The sequence below is a fragment of the Mus musculus genome, chromosome 11 (assembly GCF_000001635.26).
Source record: "Mus musculus strain C57BL/6J chromosome 11, GRCm38.p6 C57BL/6J".
Taxonomy (NCBI): domain Eukaryota; kingdom Metazoa; phylum Chordata; class Mammalia; order Rodentia; family Muridae; genus Mus; species Mus musculus.
In genome coordinates, this window is record NC_000077.6 from 72,911,559 (window position 1) to 72,929,796 (window position 18,238).

Below are 18,238 nucleotides of genomic sequence, written 5' to 3' on the forward strand. Positions count from 1 at the left end.
TTTTTGGCTCTCATGTTTTCATCAGTATTATTCTTGTGACTTTTCCACAGGAATGACTATTTAATCAACAGTATAACCTTCTCTTGTCCAGGAAGCTCAGAGATGGCTTCAGAATCCATCTCTTGAATTTGTGTAGAACTTTACATATCTACCACGCAGTCTCCTCTTCTCTTCCCATGACTTGGTATCTGTCTTCTTCCAACACACACGTCTTTTCCTCCTACCTCTTTTTGTCTTGTTTCTCTCTGTCTCCTCCCTCCCTTTTTGCTAGGTCTCAGACCCAGAGTCTTATACATGCTAAGCTACCTCCCTAGCCCTTTAGCTTCTTATTCTAACGTGTAATGAATTTCAGTGAACTTCCTTCATGTTTCTACTTTAGCCTGTGCATTACCTAAATCCTGTGTGAGATGGAGCAGGAACTGTGAGAGGACAGCCATCAGGGTACACTCTAAGCTGCCGTGACTAAAACCATAGCAGGCCCTCAGACTGAAGCACATAGAATGTGTGCTTTTCTCACATAACCATCCAGAGGCAGACAGAAAGGGAACACTGGGAAGACTGCCCACTTGATAAAGTGTGTGTCGTGCAAGCATTAGGATCTGTACCCCTGTAAAAGCTAGGCCTGGCAGGACTCATCTATAACTCTAGTAATGGGGATGTGGGGTAGAGACATGAATTCCTGAAGTTTGCAAGTTAGCCAGTCAAACCAAATCAGGAAGATTTAAGCTCAGTGAGAGACACTGTCTCTAAAAATAAGGTGGAGGACAACGAGGTAATGAGGTCAGCTTCCCATACACACATCCCAAAATAAAGAAAGATGAATAGGCTGGAGAAAGATCCCAGTGGTTAAGAACACTTGTTGACTTGTGTGATTCCCAGCATCCATATAGCAGTATGCAACCATCTTTAACACCAGTTCCAGGGGATTTAGCACCTTCTTTTGAGGCCAGGCCTGCATGTGATGCACAGACATAAATGCAGACAAAACACAAACACAAAAAGTAATTTTTGAAAAATAAAGAGGAAAGTGGTTCCATGGGGACAGTGTACATCTCTGCCATGAGGATATGCATGGAAGTCTATGTGTGTGCATGAATGGATGGATGAATGCTGTGACTCTAGTTTGCAGAGTACAGCAAGTGATGATGTAACTGGAAGGGGGGTAATAGTGAGAGTATAGCCCTGGGCACCTTTCTAACAAGTGCAGTGTATTCTAAGCTCTTGTCTCCTCCATTTTCTATGCCTATCACTGGGCTCCCTTCAGGTTTGATGGGGATGAGCTCACTACAGATGAGAGGATTCGCTCCTTGGCCCAGAGGTGGCAACCCAGCAGGAGTCTGAGGCTGGAGGAGCAGAGCGCCAAAGCTGTGGACACAGACATGATTATCTTGCCATGCTTGGTATGTCACCTATCTTGGGAATCAAGTGTGTGCACTTCTGCTCCCTATAGTGAGAAGGCTGGGCCTCTGTAACAATGGTCTTGGCTTTGCAGTCCCGGCCTGCACGCTCTGACCAAGCCACTCCTGAATCAAATCCTGTGACCCAGAAGCTGATTTCCAGCACAGAGAGCGAGCTACAGCAGAGCTATGCCAAGCAGCGCCGGAGCAAGAGTGCTGCCCTCCTGCACAAGGAGCTGAACTGCAAGAGCAAGCGGGCTATCCGGGACTACCTCTTCCGTGTGAACGAGGCCACCTCAGTCCTATATGCTCGCCATGTGCTCGCCTCCCTGCTGGCCGAGTGGCCAGGGCATGTGCCAGTGAGTGAGGACATCCTGGAGCTTAGTGGCCCTGCACATATGACCTACATTCTGGATATGTTCATGCAGCTGGAAGAAAAGCACCAGTGGGAGAAGGTAGCTAACTCTCTGCTCTGCCCAGGCTCCTCTCTGCCCCTCTTCCTTATCTCTAGCCCTGGGGTGTTTGAAAGGCACAGCCCCTTGACAGGTATGAATACAGCAGACATAAGGGCTGCTCTCGTCTGGCCCATGGGTTTTCTGGAATTTATCTCACAGCACAGGCCTGAGTGAGTGCAGAGAACACTTGCAGCAGTAGTCCCTGGAAACCTGCTTTGGCCTTCTGCCTTGGCTGTTTTACAACTATACGTCTTACAGCTCTTCTAGCTAGCCAGTGTCTTCTCAGGTCTCTGGAATTTCACATGATGGAAAATCAAGGGACAAGGTAATTAGGATGCCCAGGTAGCCTTCCCCATAATACAACAAGGCTTCCAATGGGGGTCTTGACTTGTGTTTTAAATTGTCACTTCTGGACTGTCTGTGAAAGTCAAGTGATCTGCCCTCACACCTGGGTTGCCCCATGACCTTGTTTGTATAGGTAGAGACTTATCCAAGACTCTGGCTTCTGGGCGATGGAGATTTCTCCAGAGTCCATGAGATTCTGTGTAGCCAAAAACAATTTGGAGTTTTAAGTTGGAGGCCATGTTGTATTTTGATTTTTCTTTTCTAATTTGTTTTTATTTTATGTGTACAATGTTCTGCCTGTGTGTAAGTACTTCATGTGTATATTATATCCTCAAAGGCCAAAAGAGGGTGTCATATCTCCTAAAACTATAGTTTAAAAAGGTTGTGAGCATTCATGTGCATGCTGCAAACTGAATTAGAGTCCTCTGTCAGAGCAGTCCTCTTAGCCATTGAGCCATGTCTCCACTCCATCTGTTTTGTTTTTATATTAGGTCTTCCTTGTTTTCTTTTCGAATAATGCTGTGAGGCCAGAAAGATAGCTGAGCAGTTACAAGCACTTGCTGCCTCAGAAGAAGGCATAGATTTAGTCCCAGCATTCATTCTGGGCAGTTCTCAATCTCCTACAACTCTAATTCTGGGGGATCCATTACCTTCTTCTGCCTCCACAGACACCTATATGAATATGGGGCGCATATATATCTTCCAGCCACATGCATACATATAAATGAATATCTAACTAATGCTGGGTCAGAGTCCATTTTCTACTTCCTACTGCATAGAAGCAGAGAGCCCAGCATCACAGAAAACATCCTAGTCCACACCTTAGCATCCTTGTGCACTCATTTCTTCTGATGCAGGTTTAGAGGAGGTTCACTGTCTCCTCAGTTTCAGGTACAGAAATCATGAGTCATATTAATCCTCTCACTCCGGTGCGGTGTGCTGGGCATGGGAGGTTGCTGTGTTCTCTGACCCTTGTTTTGCCCACCTAGGACCATTGGTTTCTGCAAACCCTAGATTGTTAGCTAGCATCACAGCCCTGCAGGCACTGGCAGTGTGCTCTAGCCTCATCTGCCCTCCATGAAGAGCAGTGGCAGGCAGCCACTGCCTTGGCCGGCCCCTGTCTTAGACATGTGCTTCTTTGCCCATTGGCCCCTGGATCTCCTCATTTTGGCCATTTCACCCTGTGTGCTGTAATGTGTACTTATAGCACCTATCTGCTTGGTGGTAAGTGCTTTGGGGGCCTGGAACATCTATGACTAGTTCTCTGCTTGAAGGCTACCTAGAAGTGATTATTCTGATTCAGAACAGGGCATGTTGAGAGGGGGAGCTGGAATTGCATTTGGGGGCAGGTTGGATGGTTGACAGTGCCTTCGAGCGAGTGGATATCAGACTGAAGTAGGCTTTTCCTTCTTCCTGATGACACTAGCTGGCCCTGCCCTTACCCACTTTCTATCTTCTCAGATCCTACAGAAAGTACTCCAGGGCTGCCGAGAGAACATGCTGGGCACCATGGCCTTGGCTGCCTGTCAGTTCATGGAGGAACCAGGAATGGAGGTGCAAGTGAGGGAATCTAAACATCCCTATAACAACAACACCAGCTTTGAGGTACAGCTGACCGTCAGAAACTGTAGCTCCCTCTTCTCACCAGCCCTGACTAAGAACTAAAGCCAGGAGTCCTGGGTAGCCAGGTTTCCCCTTCTCCAGACTGAGGTTCATCAGCAGGAAAATGTGGGCTTCTGGCCTCAGAGGAGTCTCCTTTTCCCCAAAGTGAGCTCTCCCAAGTGAATCCCCCTCAGCTTCCAGCAGTACGGTTTGTATGCAGATCTAGAGTCAGCCTCTTTAACTGTCTCTTGATGACTAGGCCATAACTTGGAGACACAAGTCCCTTTTTCAGTACCTAGCACTCCAAGCTTCATCCATTCCATCCTGAATTTGTGTCTAAATAAAGAGGTAGGAAGGCAGGACCTTCTCACCTCAGGTGCTCTCACTGACCTGGTGCAATGCACCTTTCCTTAGCCCTCTAGACGTGTTGGGGCTGACAAGGCCTGGCCTTCTAAGAGGGAATAGCCTACAGCAGCTGGGACAGGGACACAGAAGCTGGCTTAGAAGTTGACTTGATCACCTGAGACATCATTTCACAGAGATGTAAACCTCCTCACCCTGTCCTTCTAAGCCTCCCCTCTCCCTTGTTCCCGAGCTTCACCTCATTGGCTCAGATGTCGAGTTGTCTGCAGAAAGGACCATCCCGTCATCCCATCTTCCCAACTGCCCCAGACTTGCCTTTGGGCCTCCTGTTGCTACACCTTCCCCATTCTCCCCACTCACCCCTGGCCTGGCTCCTCAGCAGCTCTTCTTCAGTATGGTCATGGCACAGCCTCTAGACCCACCTGAGTCACACCTTTCCAGTGTGCTCTCCACCTTTCCAGAGGCCCCTGCTGAGCCACTCTGCTGCTCATGTGTCCCTTCCCCAGAAGAGCTCCCTGTAAATACCCTATTCTGGCTGCCCACTGGGCCCCACCTTCACCGTCTTTGTTCAGTACCTTGGCTAACTTGAGCTGGAGGAAGGGGCTATGGCTTGTTCATGCTCAGTGTCCCTGGTTACAGTGACAGCCATAGTGGCAGCTAATGATTGTGACAGAAGTATTCTCTGCCTTCCTTCCTAGGATAAAGTTCACATTCCTGGTGCAATCTACCTCTCAATCAAATTTGACCCTCAGTGCAACACTGAGGAAGGCTGTGATGAACTAGCCATGTCCAGCAGTAGTGACTTTCAGCAGGACCGGCACAACTTCAGCGGGTCGCAACAGAAGTGGAAAGATTTTGAGCTTCCAGGTAATTTAAAAAAAAAAAAAAAAAGTCGCTATACAGACTTTTCCTTTAAACTTTTGTGTACATTTATTTGTTTGTTTGTTTGTTTACTTGAGGGGTTGAATATGTGTCACGGTGTACCTGTGGAGATCAGAGGACAACTGGTTGGAGTCAGTCTTCTCTACATGGATCCCAGGGATTGAACTCAGGTTGTCAGGCTTGGCACTTTTGCCCCTTGAGCCATCTCCCTGGCCCTATGTAGACTTCATAGGAAGCATTGAAACATAATGGTGAGAGCCAGTGAGATGACTCAATGGTAAGAGCACTTGCTGCCAAGCCTATCAACCTGAGTTCAAGCCCCGGGACCCACAAAGTAGAAAGAGAGAGCCAACTGCCCACATACCTTGGTGTGTACTACATACCTTGTGTGTCTACTCACACACACTTCTTAAGCCAGAGTTAGTAAAGAGAAAACAAACTTTTAAAAAACATAATATTTAGAAGAGAAATTGTTGGCAGGTTTTTAAATGAGCATTATGTATTTAATGAGAAATTGCTATCCTTGTTGCTACCATATCCTGACCTGTCTCTGGTTTGTGACCCAGGAGATACTCTGTATTACCGATTTACCTCGGACATGAGCAACACTGAGTGGGGATACCGATTCACTGTGACAGCTGGACATCTGGGGCGGTTCCAGACAGGTGTGTGCTCTCCGATTTGTGTTTGCATGCCTGCCCACCAGTCATACTGGCCAGAGGTATCATTATGTTAGTGACTCCCGTTAAAATCAGAGCAAGTTTTGTGTCTTTAGACCTTCCAAATGTGTCTCACAACCCCTATACCTGGCTTTCTTCACAAGGTCATGGATGGGCTGCTTGTACGCTTGAATGGTCAGATAAAAGAGCCTTCTGTCACCATCTAAAAGAAGACCCTTGGGGTTTTTTGCCAGGGCCTTTTGCAAAAATGAGGAACTGAGATGTTGTTCTTGTGTTATTTTACAAAAAGAAATTTAGTTTCAGCCAGAATGTAAATGTTCACAAGATTTCACCCTATCTATTAAAATGTGAATGGTTTACAAAATGTCAACTTTTAATGTAATAATTGTTTTTAAAATGTTTGTGTTTGGGATGGTACCAGGGTTTGAGATCTTGAAGCAGATGTTGTCTGAAGAAAGGGTTGTACCTCACCTCGCATTGGGCAAGATCTGGGAATGGCTGGTGGGTGTGGCCTGCCGCCAAACCGGTCATCAGCGCCTGAAAGCCATCCACTTACTACTGAGGATTGTGCAATGCTGCAGCCACAGGTAAGCTGTGGGCTCAGTCGCTGGAGATATCAGCTCCTATGTGACTGTAATTGTAATGTCATTCCTTTAAGTTTGTGGGTTTGTGCCCTGATTAAGTAATTTTTGCTTCATTCAAAGGTCATAAAGGTATCTGCTGTTTCTCTCTGGAAGCTTACTTGCTCTTCCTTTCACGTGACATCAGTCATCCACCTGGGATGAATGTTGGTAGAAGAGTTTGAGTTTTTAGTGTTTTGCTCTGGCTCTCTGCTTGTTCCAGATCCACCTTTGACCTGAGCACTCTGCACTGTTACCTCTGGTCTCACATCTTCATAACTTTGGGCGTTTTCTTGTCTGTAACCCGGTGATGTTTTAAACACTATAGACTTATGACTGATTTACATATCTAATCATTTAATTGTGGAAGTCTTTCAGCTTGCTTCTTCAAGATTGGCTTGGGTGTTTGGTTTTAAGATGAGGGCTCAATATGGAACCCTGGCTGGCCTAGAACTCTGAGTCCTCCAATCATAGCTTCCTGAGCACTGGAATTTCAGGTGTACCCCAGTATCCCCAACCTGTGTTGGGTGTGTTTTGTCACTTTTGGTTTCTGTTTGTAGACAGGGCCAGGAACTTTATAGATCAGACTGGTCTCAAACTCAGAGACCAGCCTGTGTGCAGCCCTGGCTGTGCTGAGCATTTATAACTAATTGCCTACCTTTTTCTAATGATTTATAGATAGTTTTACCCAAAGGTTACCTATCCATTTTTATATTAGCATGTTAATTTCTATATGTGCAGAAGATCAGGGTCATCCTAAACTACATATTGAAATTAGGGGCAGACCAGGATACATAAAACCCTGTCTCAAAAGAGGGGGGGTGGTAGATGAAGAGATGCTTCAGTCTGTAAAGTGTCTACACAAGCAGAAGGACCTGAGTTCAGGGCTTCAGCATTGGGAAAGGTGAGTAGCAACAAGGAGGTCCCTGGAACTCTTGGGCCAATCAGCCTAAATCTGAACTCATCTCCAAAAAAAAAAAAAAAAAAAAAAAAAGGGTCATGGGGCCAGAGAGATGGCTCAGCAGTGGAGAGAAAGAGAGAGAGCACTTGTGGCTCTTAGAGAGAACTTAGGTTCAAGTCCAGCACTTGCATGTAGCTCATTTTCCAGAACTCCAACTCCAGCTCCTGGGGATCCAGTGTCACCCTCAGACCTCCAAGGACACCAAGCATGCACATGAGTGCACATACACACAGGCAAAGTAGTCACACATAAAATAAAATAAATGTATCTAATAAAAATTAATATAAGGTACAGAGTGACTGAGAAAGACCCCTGGTGCTGACCTCTGGCTTCTACATGCCCACTCACAGCATCTACACACACATGGACATGAATATATACATAGGCCATACACAAAACACACACACAAAGCCATAAAAGTGGATCTTGGGCTGGCATGATGCCACATGCCTTAATCCCATCAAGGAGGCAGAGCAGTTGCATCCTTGGGAGTTGGAGACCATCCTGGTATACATAATGAAGTGCAGGCCAGTCAGTGCTGTGTGCTGAGTCCCTGTCTCAGATTGAAAAAGGTAAAACATTTTTTTCTGTGTTCCCATCACCCTTGTATGCATATCTGGGCCCTGTTGTTCATACTCCCAACCTCCACCATGGCCAGTGAAAATTTTTTTACAATGCTGGGACTTGAATCCATGGCCTTCCACATAATAGGCAGGAACTCTACCACTGAGTCACATATACCCCCAGTCTCCTAATAGCTCTGGATATCAGTTTGAGGGGAATCAAATTCCACAGAATGTTGATCCTCTAATCCACAGCCATTTTCTCTTTTTTCCATTGCATAGATCCTTGAAATCATTTATATATTTCTGTAGACAATTCATACAGAATTTGTTTGGTGTATTCCTAAGTATTTAATGTTCTTATGCTATTATAATTATTATTTAAATTTTTTGCTGGTTATGATGGTCTACGCCTATAATCCTACACCCAGAAGGCTAAATAATGTCCAAGGCCAGCCTGGGCTACACTGGTAAGACGCTCTCAGACTTTTGTTTTGCCACTGTATCACTTTGGCCTGTTACCGTATATCCAACATCTACTCTGAGTGGGGGGGTGGGTTAGGCTGTGCCCAGTGTGGCATCTGTGGTGGTGAGTTTTAGTTCTCTCCATGCTCCCTCACAGGAGCAGAGTTTGACCTTTTGCTCTGACAGGACTTCTGCTACAATGTTGAATAGAAGTAGGAATGTGTCTGTAGCTTTACAGCCCTCATCTCAGAAGAAATGTCTCATGGTTTCTGTGCTGTATACCCAGTAGCCATGCATCCCACCCACACCCCTGAGCAACAGGAGCTGTTCTTCCCTGCATTTTCTAGGTATGTGGATAAAATACACACACTGTATGAGTCAGTGAGAGGTGTTGGTATTCAAAGGAGAAAGGAATATGAAGATTTGTAAAATTAAAGGAATCTTGAAGTCATGAAGAGAAAGGGAACAGGGGGTAAGAGAGGGCAAGGGGTGCTTGCTTGTTAGTACTGTGTCCCCATATGCAGATATTGTGTGTCATTTAGCCCCAGATGAGCTCCCAGTAGAGCACCTGGATGGTATACTCTGTAAGCAATGTCACATTGCAAAGGTCTTCAGGCTGACAGGCCCTTCTGGCTGTAGTACAATGTTTTCCACAGTCTTCTGGCTTCTGCCAGTCTTCTTTCCAGGAAGGACTCCTGAACCTGGGGCAACTCTCATGTACTTCCCACTGGCCCTTCCATGCCAACATGACACCCTGTATCCCTCCATTATGAACCTGGAGGAAGACTTGGGGGTGATGAGGGTGAGGGACACACAACCTACTCCCCAATGCCTTGTCATACAGGCTTCTTGGAAAGTTAAAGACTTCTGGCCCAAGGATAATAGAAGCCGAGGAGAGGGCCAGTCTCAGAGGAGGGCAGCCTGCAGGTGCCTCCCACAAGTCCACTGAATCTGCCCATCTCCTCGCTTCATGAACACGTGCTCCTTTGGGGTAAATGATAGGCTCCAAGACAGCAGAGGGGAAGAGTCTTCTTCAAGTTATGAGAGAGAGGCAGTCACGCGTGTCTGATACACATGTGTGTCCTGTAGTGGAGCCCAGAGTAGTGTTGATTTCCTAATTTTTTCTTCTGAGAGGTTTTGACCTGGGATCACAGCCCCACCCACTGCAGGTTCAAACACTCAGGGTTCTCAGCACACGGGTCTGAGAAGAATCAGATCTTCTCCTGGAGGCAGAATTTCAGGTCCAGCAAGCTTGCAAGTATATTTTCCTTTTTATAATTATTGTATCTTTGAAAGAAAGATTCAAGTGTATCTTTCTCCCTCCCTTCCTCCCTCCCTATTTTTTTAAGACAGGGTTTCTCTATGTAGTTCTGGCTGTCCTGGAACAAATTTTGTAGACCAGGCTGGTCTCAAACTCACAGAGATCCACCTGCCTCCACCTCCTGAGTGGGTGGGAGTAAAGGTAGGCAGTGCCACCGCCCAGTGCAAGTATATTTCCTATTTTATAATTTAATATCAAAGTCATGTTTGTCTTCCTTGTCTATTCAGTAGTTCTCTGTACGTTTTATTTTATGTGTGATGTGTTATACCTTGCCTTTTCCACTTAATATTTAGCTTAAGGCTGCATGATAGCTCACACCTATAATTCCAGTATTTGAGGAGGCTGAGGCAGAAGGATTGTGAAGATTTCAGGGACAGCCTAGAGTATCTAGTGAAACATAATAAAACACATTTGCCTGGAGGTTTTTCAACTGTCATTAGAAGGTCTTTATAGGGACTATTTTTTTTTAAAGATTTTATTTATTTATTATATATAAGTACACTGTCGCTGTCTTCAGACACTCCAGAAGAGGGAGTCAGATTTTGTTACGGATGGTTGTGAGCCACCATGTGGTTGCTGAGATTTGAACTCCGGACCTTCGGAAGAGCAGTCGGGTGCTCTTACCCACTGAGCCATCTCACCAGCCCTATAGGGACTATTTTTAAAAACACACAGTTAGGGGCAACAAGTTAGCTCACTGGGCTAAGATACTTCCATTGAGCCTGATGAGTTTGATGCGCAGAACCCACATGGTAGGAAGAAAGAACCAACTCCCACAAGTTATCCTCTGCTCACCATGTGCATGCTAGGGTATACACACTCACACACACTCCCCCCCCCAGTAAGTAAATATATAAATAAATGATAAATAAATGTAAAAACAGTTAAAAGAAAAACTGCAGTGGCCCCTGTGAGCACACTTGCAGCCCTCTGGATTCTTTAGAGTCATTTTTGGGGTTTGGGCACTGCCCTGCTTCTTTACTGTTGGTGACTATGTGGCCATTTCAGAGAGAAGTGGGTGGCTATATTACGATGAGGTGGAAAAAGGAGAGCCTGACCTGCAGTTTCTTTCGTGACCTTCTTCTCAGTAAAGTATCCCCGTGCTTGCTCCCTCCAGTGACCTCTGTGATCTTGGGCTGTTGAAGCCCCTGTGGCAGCTCTTTACTCACATGGAGTATGGCCTGTTTGAGGATGTGACACAGCCTGGCATTCTCCTTCCCCTACACCGAGCCCTTACTGAGCTCTTCTTTGTCACCGAGAACCGTGCCCAGGTAAGGATGTGTCCACCTCTTGCCCTGAAGCCTTGGCAGAGAGGATACCTCTGTATGCTCTTACCAGTTCCTGCTCATGGCAAAACTAGTGTTACACCCAAGCCTGCAAGCCCAGGTTGTCCAGGCTTCAAAAGGAGGCCGACCTGGACCTACAGTCCAGCATCCCCAGAACACATACCCGTATTCTCAGCCCCAGGAGGAGAGAACCTCAGATCAACTTATATTGCTTATTTTGTCTGGCCTATAGCCAAAGGGGTCTAGGGACTGCCTTAGACTGGGACTTCTGGAAAATCAAACAGATATGTTCTTCCTCCTCCTCTTTCTTCTAGGCACAATAGACTCATTGAATTGCCACATGAAAGGGCCTTTCACAAGTCCTTTGCCTGTCTTCCTCAGGAAGACATGACTACCATACCCTGCCTGATCACCCTGTGGGCATCAGGGATAGCCCTGGAACCAAGTCCCTGGGCCTTCTAGATAGGTTCCTTCATGGCTGTAGAGTGTGTGGTGTCACAGGTGCCTCGAAGTGAGCTTGCTTACCCCCTGGAGGCTCCTGTCTGCCTGTGGGTGTCTGTGTTCAGCCCTCCTACCTTCCAGCATTCAAGGAGCCCATGCTGTCTTTACAGGAGCTTGGCCTGCTTCAGGAGTACCTGCTGGCCTTAACCACCGAGGACCACCTTCTCCGATGTGCAGCACAGGTACCTCCTCCCTGTCTTCCAAGAGTTAGCCTGTGGGTCATGTTCCTGTGACAGATAACACCCCCTCACTTGCCGGAACTGGGGGTGGGGCTGTGACTTAGAGTTGCATGACAGGTCCAGACCCTGCCAGAGTTTACATGGAGCTCAGCTGCTGTTCAGTCACTTCCTCCTGCTCTCAGAAAGAGCAGGGAGCCTCATTTATCACTGTCACTCATATTAAACTGTGGGGTCAGAAGACACTAGCAAGAATCTGGTCTCTGAAACCAAAACAGCCAGTGCCTTCACTTAACTACTCATTGGCCGATCTTGGAAGTTTCCACAGATTTAGATTCTAGATATTTTTGGATTTTTTTGGATGTACTTTGCTTCCCTGGCTAGAAAACTCCTCTTCTGACAGCTGTGCTTCTAAATGATAGAGGACCCAAGAAACCCTGTATACATCAGTGTGCATCATTAGAGGTTAGACTTAAGTGTCTAAATTAGAACAGTAATTAAACATTTATGTATCAATTCAATCTTTAAGACAGTAAACACATTTCATGTTAATGTGTTTTGGGAAAAATCTCTTCAAAACAAAATAATATTGAGGATGGCGGCCCTGGCTCCATTTTTGCAGACTTCTTTAATGTCTGGGTCAACAAAAGCTGGACTCTTGTACTCATCTGCCCTGTACTCATCCTGGAGAAAGAAGTGTTGTGCTCTACTATAGCAGACAGACAGCTGGGGGATCTCCAGCGCTCATAGAACGTTTCTCAGCTAGGCATCCACCTGGGACTCTTCCCAGAGCCTAATCCTTCAAGGAAGGCTCTATGTGGAAGGTTAGAAGTGTTTTGCTCGGAACTGGGGCTCCCCTACTAAAGCAGGGGAAAGAGCAGGTGGGGCTGCTGAGGTCTCTTAGCAGCCAGCTGCACTGGCTACTACGGCCCTTGCTTTCTTGATGTGCTATAAGAGATTTTGATGTGTGGTGAGCACCAGCTTTCTCTCCATGGGCTTGACTGGCCCTCATGCTTGCCCATGCATATCTCATCCCCCTTCCCCTGTGGCCCTCCCCACAGCTTGCCAGTCTCTTCCCTGAAGTTCTGCCTTCTAGCCATGTCCTTCTGGGACAGCTGCTTTCCCCGCAGTGTTCTGAGCTCCCCATGGGTACTTCTCTAGCACTAGCTGTTCACCTCTTGTGTGAACCTTTGTGCTCCCCTTCTGTTCCTTTCTATGGCTTTCCCAGACCCCTGCTTCAGCAACTAGACTGCTACCACACCATGGCCATGGTTGTTTTATTACTTACCCAGGGTTTTCCTGTGGGCTTTGGTTTTGTTTTCTTTCTCATTCTACTTGTGAGCCACTGGGTAAGGGGGACTACCTCTGGCTCACCTTATCACCCTCCAGCTGAGGAACTTAGACTCAAGGATGAGGAAGTCAGTGGCTCTTGATATTGATAACTGCTCTTTCCCTCCATAGGCTCTGCAGAACATTGCTGCTATCAGCCTGGCCATCAACTACCCAAACAAGGCCACCCGCCTCTGGAATGTTGAGTGTTAGCCTCAGTGTGATATGCATGGACTTGATCATTTGTCTACAGGGGTTTATAGCAGACCTCCAACCTTGCTCAGGAAACCCCTGAAGCCTCTGCACCCAGCTCTCTTTGAGCCCACCCCCTGCTCCCATCTGGCCAAGCAGCCGCCTCATCAAAAAGGCCCACTGCAGGCGCCACATGTCCAAAAAGGCACAGCAGTGTAGAGTGGCTCAGAAAGAGCATCAAGAGGCCTTGGGAAAGTTATTCAGAGAATAGAGACTAGAGGCCAGTCTCCTCCAGGGGAGTCACAGCACTGAAGACCTGGAAGCCGTCTCTGAAAGGATTCTGTCTCCACTGAGTGGGAGCTGCCTAGGCTTGCCATCAGGAGAAGGCACCATCCACCCAGAGCTACCTTTGCAGTAAGACTTGCAGCTTGCAGCAGCAGTGGCCCAGTTGGGACACCAGCCCATAACCAACATGAGCACCTCCCAGCCACCTCCAGTTCCCAAGCAATCTTCTTGCCACAGCTTAGCTGGCCAACTCACAGTGAGAGCAGGTGTCCCTGGGAGCAGCTGGCAGGCTTTGCTTGTCACTGTGCAGCAGCTCCCCGCACACATCTTTGTTCCTTCATTGTTTTAGTTTTCATTTCCCCTCATGGTTTTAGAAGAGAACCACATCGACTCCCTGAGAGGTCCCCTAGGGAATGCCTAGGGGCAAACTGGCATGTGTGGAAGTGACAGAAATGGAGGGGCTCTCCAGCACCTGCAGTGCAGGCAGTGCCCTCAGAGGAGCCTTTGTTCAGGAGTCAGGACACACCTGATTATACTTCTGCTCCAAGGTCATGGTGATCAGCAGCCTACGACCTTGAACCTCCTGCCTGGTTGTTTGGCCATCCCCTGCCTAGCAATAACTACGTTAGTTTTAGTGAAGCTTTTGCGTATTTCCTTCTATGGTTTTAGCATTGCCCTGTGTGCTGATGACCTTTTTCCCCAGAGCCACAGAGTAGGATGCTGGGTCAGCAGCAGGCCGTGGACTTTCAGGAAGAATCCTGAGGCACCTGCTGTTGAAGGGCAGGCATCTGGCCAGAGGCATATCCCACCTCACAGGCAGAATGCAAATAAAAAAAAAAAAAAAAAAGGCTCCTAAGAGCCAGGGCCACATTTGGCTGGCTTTTGCTGTGACCAAGCTTGCCCCTTTGGCCTCTGAAGACTCTTCTGGGAGTTGGCAAAGGACTGCATTGGCAGAACCTGAACCTGCAGGTGTGGGAGCATCTTGTGCAAAGGTGCTATGCCTTCTGGCACCACTTCCTGCCCAGTCATAGAATTAGGTTATCTGATGAACCCCAGCACACAGGAAAAGTGGCCACAGAATGGGAGGGGATGGGTTATAAAAGCAGAAACAAATGGAGTGACCTATGGTCCACCACCCTGACATCAGAGGGAACTTGGTCCAGGTCCCATGGTATTGGACATGGTGTCTGCTGGCCCAGAGGAACCTCTTTCTCACCTTTTGCTCTTTGCCAAAGCACCTACGCTTTGCAAGCGGCCTAAACCCCAGAGAAGTCTCCCGTTGCACGCCATTCCCTCCAAGTAGGTCTCGGATGAGAGTCAGAACAAGTGCATGGTGAAGAGGCTTCACTCGCGGTGGCTCAGACCACACAGCAGTTAGAAGATGGGGGAGGAGATGGCACACTCACACTCCTCCACACCTCAGACTGAGCAGAGAGAGCAGGTGGACAGGGCAGGGCAAGGCTGGAGACCTCCCTTGGGACAGTGGCCCCAGCTCTCCTCCCACCCTCCCATCGGGAAGAGCAACTGTAAATAAACGCTGGACTCCATAGCTCCTCTCCACTCACTGCTTGCTGTTTTCTCTACGTGCTTCAGTTTGCATAGAATGAGCTTAAGTTTGCCCTTCTTCACACACCACAGCTGCTCTCTGACCGGACAGGGTCCCTCCTGACCTGGCCACCTGCAGCCCACTGCCTCTGCTTCTCTAGGCCACTGGGTGGCACTGCTGAGCCAGGCCAATGTCTCCTGACCCCAGCCGGGGCAGGAGGTCCCAAAGGATTTCCATCAAGGCCAATATCCCCTTGACTCTTAGGAGGCAAGACTGCCTGGACGGAGACAAAACTGGCAGGCATAAGGGGTCGTGGAAACATGTGCCTAATCTATAAAGAATTCTGTTCCAAATCAGATATATTGTACAGACACTGTTCTAATGAGAGGAGTGACTTATTTTCATCATCGTTTTTAATTTGTTTTCTTACGGGTTTACGATTTTGAATTTTTCTTATTTGGTTGAGTGAAAGAATTTTGATTATATCAGCTGAGTGAGTTCAGCCTGTAAAAGGAATGTTTTAAGTTGTGGATAAGATATGCAAATGAAGAGAAATATATTGTAAAAATTCTATATAAAAAAGTACAACTCTGTGTGGATTTCTCCCTTTTCTCTTTCCTTCCCTGCCCCCTTTCCCCTGTGGAAAGACCTTGCCATATCCCCCAGGCTGGCCTCAAACCCACAGTCCCTTGCCCATGTCTCTCATGTCTGGCCCTTCAGTTTCTCTTATGAAATATATTTTGAAGTGTATGCCTGGCCAAACAAATGGGATTTACAGAACCTCATCACTGCCTGCTTATGGGAAGAAGTCCAGAAGACCCTTCAGGGCCCAACCTTTGTTGACAGAACTGTGAGCCTTGCCCTTCATTGTGGTCAACCAGGGGATCCATCCTCGGGTGGTGCCTTCCTTGGGTGCCATCCTAGTACTCTCATATGGATGCTTCCTTTCCCATCTCCTCTTGAGGTCAGGGTAGCAAGCCACTGATACCTGCTAGGAGGCTCTAGGGCAGTGTTCTCAGCCTGTCACGACCCCTTTGGAGGTCAAATGATCCTTTCACAGGGGTCGTACAACAGATATCCTGCATAGCAGATATTTACATTATGATTAATAACAGCAAAATATTTATGAAGTAGTGATGAAAATAAATTTTCTGACCCAAATTTAGGCAACAGTTTAAACTTACAAAACTGTTCCAGGAAGAACTATCGACATAGTCCTATTAAATAGGAATATATATGTATATATATATATATATATATATATCCACTACTAAAGTGTCTCAAGCCTTCAAGAGTTTAAGGGCCACTGAGATGGCTCAGTGGGTGAAGAGGCTTGCAGTCCAGCCTGATAACCTGAATTTGAACCCAGAAAGAAGTGAATAGAGTCTTAAAAGTTGTCTTCTAACACCCACATACAGAGACATACTAGATAGAGATATAATTTTTAAAATATCAGCAATGTATGAGAAGAAAATGTATAAACACTTCCTGCAGTAACAAGGCCACTGACAAGGTCCAGTCAAGCAAATGGCAGCCATTAGCAAATTCTTTCTTAGGGATTCTTGGCTATTGTACCTTCCCTCAGCTCAAAAGGAATTGAGACTCACTTTGAAGGCACGGTTCCAGAATTCAGTGCGCTTTCTCCATATTTAAGTTAAACTCCAAACTGAATTTGTTTGTATGCATATGCATCTAATCCACACAATCTGTGGAGGTCGCAGAGCAACCTAAAAGAATCTCTTCTCTCTCACCAGGGTCCCGGGCAGTACACTCAGGTCAGTAGGCTTGGCAGTGAGGGCCTTTACCTGCCAAGCTGTGCTGCTGGCCCCAAACTAATTAAATTGAAAAGGAGAATTCACCAGCCTATAAAACCGGGAAAGCTAAGGGTTGCATCTGACTCTGGGGAAAGAGAAACTCTATGGCCTGAAGGTGGACAGTCAGTTTGTCTGTCTCTCCTCGCCTCTCCTAATCTTCCAGGATGTTTGCTCTCAAGGTGGCAGTGCCTGCTCCCTCTGAAGAGCCTCTCTCTGTGCCCCTTCATGGGAGGCTTCCCTAAGCTGTCAACCACAATTTGCCTTCATGTTTAAAAAGCTACTTGGAAGACTCATGTCCTTATGGGCTGCTATCTCAGAACTGCTGAGCAACCTGTATCCATGACAACTGGGCAGATGCCATGTCTGGGAAATCCCCACGTAGCCACTGTGAGTCCTGTCAACACAGCTGCTCAGCCACTACACCAGGTGAGACACCCTAAAGTATGGTGGCGACACTGTTATTAGGACAGAAATTCACAGCAGAAGTGAGAAGAGTCAGCTGACTAAAATTCCTTTTACATTTTAAATTTAATTTTTAAGGTTAACATACTATTGTGCATTTTAATCAGGTATAATGTAATGTTCATATGTTGTCTTGTTTACAGTATTACAGATTTAACCTAGGGCGCCCCACATACTAAACAATAACCTGATCACTGGGCTTTCTGTATTTTTTTTTCTTTTAAGGCCTAAGTTCTCCAGGATGGCCTTGGGCTTGCAAACCTCCTGCCTCAGACTCCCAAATAGTGAAAGTCATTGCAGTCCTGCCCATCCAGGTCCCACTTACCACTCATTGTGAACATTCAGAAACCTCTGTAGGGAGCAGAGCTCAGGAGTAGAGCATGTGCTTGGCTCTCATAAGCTAGCACCTCCTCAAAAAAAAGGTCTATACAAGCTGTCTTGAAATAGCTGCCAGCCACTGCTATTCTGTACTAGTGGACTTTAGAAGCTTTTTCTCCTGGGAACTTTTCATCTCTTCACTTGGTAACGATTCTTTTCAACTCCACCTTTCTAGACTTTAAAAAAAAAAATTATTTTATGTGCCTGCCTGCATGCACATGTGTACCACACGCATGCAGTGCTCAGATACGCCAGAAAGGGGTATCAGATCCCCTAGAACTGGCTGTTAGCCATCATGTGGGCACCAGGAACCAAAACCTGGGCCTCCACGCCCAGATTCATTTACTTTCTTCAGCTCAGCCTTGCCTCCTAATGGTCCCGCCTCATCCTCAAAACAGTTGGGAACCAAGCCTATGGAGGACAGTTCATACGCAAGCCATTCCTGACGTTCAGATGTCCTTAGCTACCAAAGACTCATGCCCATCTTCGCACGCAAAATGTCTTCAATACTTCTCTTAAGACTCTCCAAAGTCTCAACCATTCCAGTGTGACTCAAAAACCCAAGTCTAAAGCATCTTCAAAGACAAACTCTTAGTTGTGAGCCCCTACAAAATT

The 18,238-nt window shown here is 46.8% G+C and overlaps 1 protein-coding gene across 6 annotated transcripts in view; it reads left to right on the forward strand.

The window, feature by feature from the left end:
• The window catches only part of Zzef1 (zinc finger, ZZ-type with EF hand domain 1), a 130,971-nt gene extending 115,409 nt beyond the window's left edge, over positions 1–15,562 (forward strand). For 4 of the 6 annotated variants that reach the window (XM_006532602.4, XM_011248827.3, XM_030245704.1 and 1 more), the window contains 9 exons: positions 1,265–1,400; positions 1,493–1,852; positions 3,659–3,802; positions 4,861–5,029; positions 5,611–5,709; positions 6,146–6,311; positions 10,772–10,925; positions 11,552–11,623; positions 13,079–15,554. In XM_006532602.4, coding sequence (XP_006532665.1) covers positions 1,265–1,400; positions 1,493–1,852; positions 3,659–3,802; positions 4,861–5,029; positions 5,611–5,709; positions 6,146–6,311; positions 10,772–10,925; positions 11,552–11,623; positions 13,079–13,159 — 1,381 coding nt within the window. In that variant the 3' untranslated portion in view covers positions 13,160–15,554. Of the gene's footprint in view, positions 1–1,264; positions 1,401–1,492; positions 1,853–3,658; positions 3,803–4,860; positions 5,030–5,610; positions 5,710–6,145; positions 6,312–10,771; positions 10,926–11,551; positions 11,624–13,078 lie in introns of all 6 variants that reach the window. The other 2 variants (XM_006532601.4, NM_001045536.2) reach the window with 2 other exon arrangements.
• Positions 15,563–18,238: the final 2,676 nt, after the last annotated feature.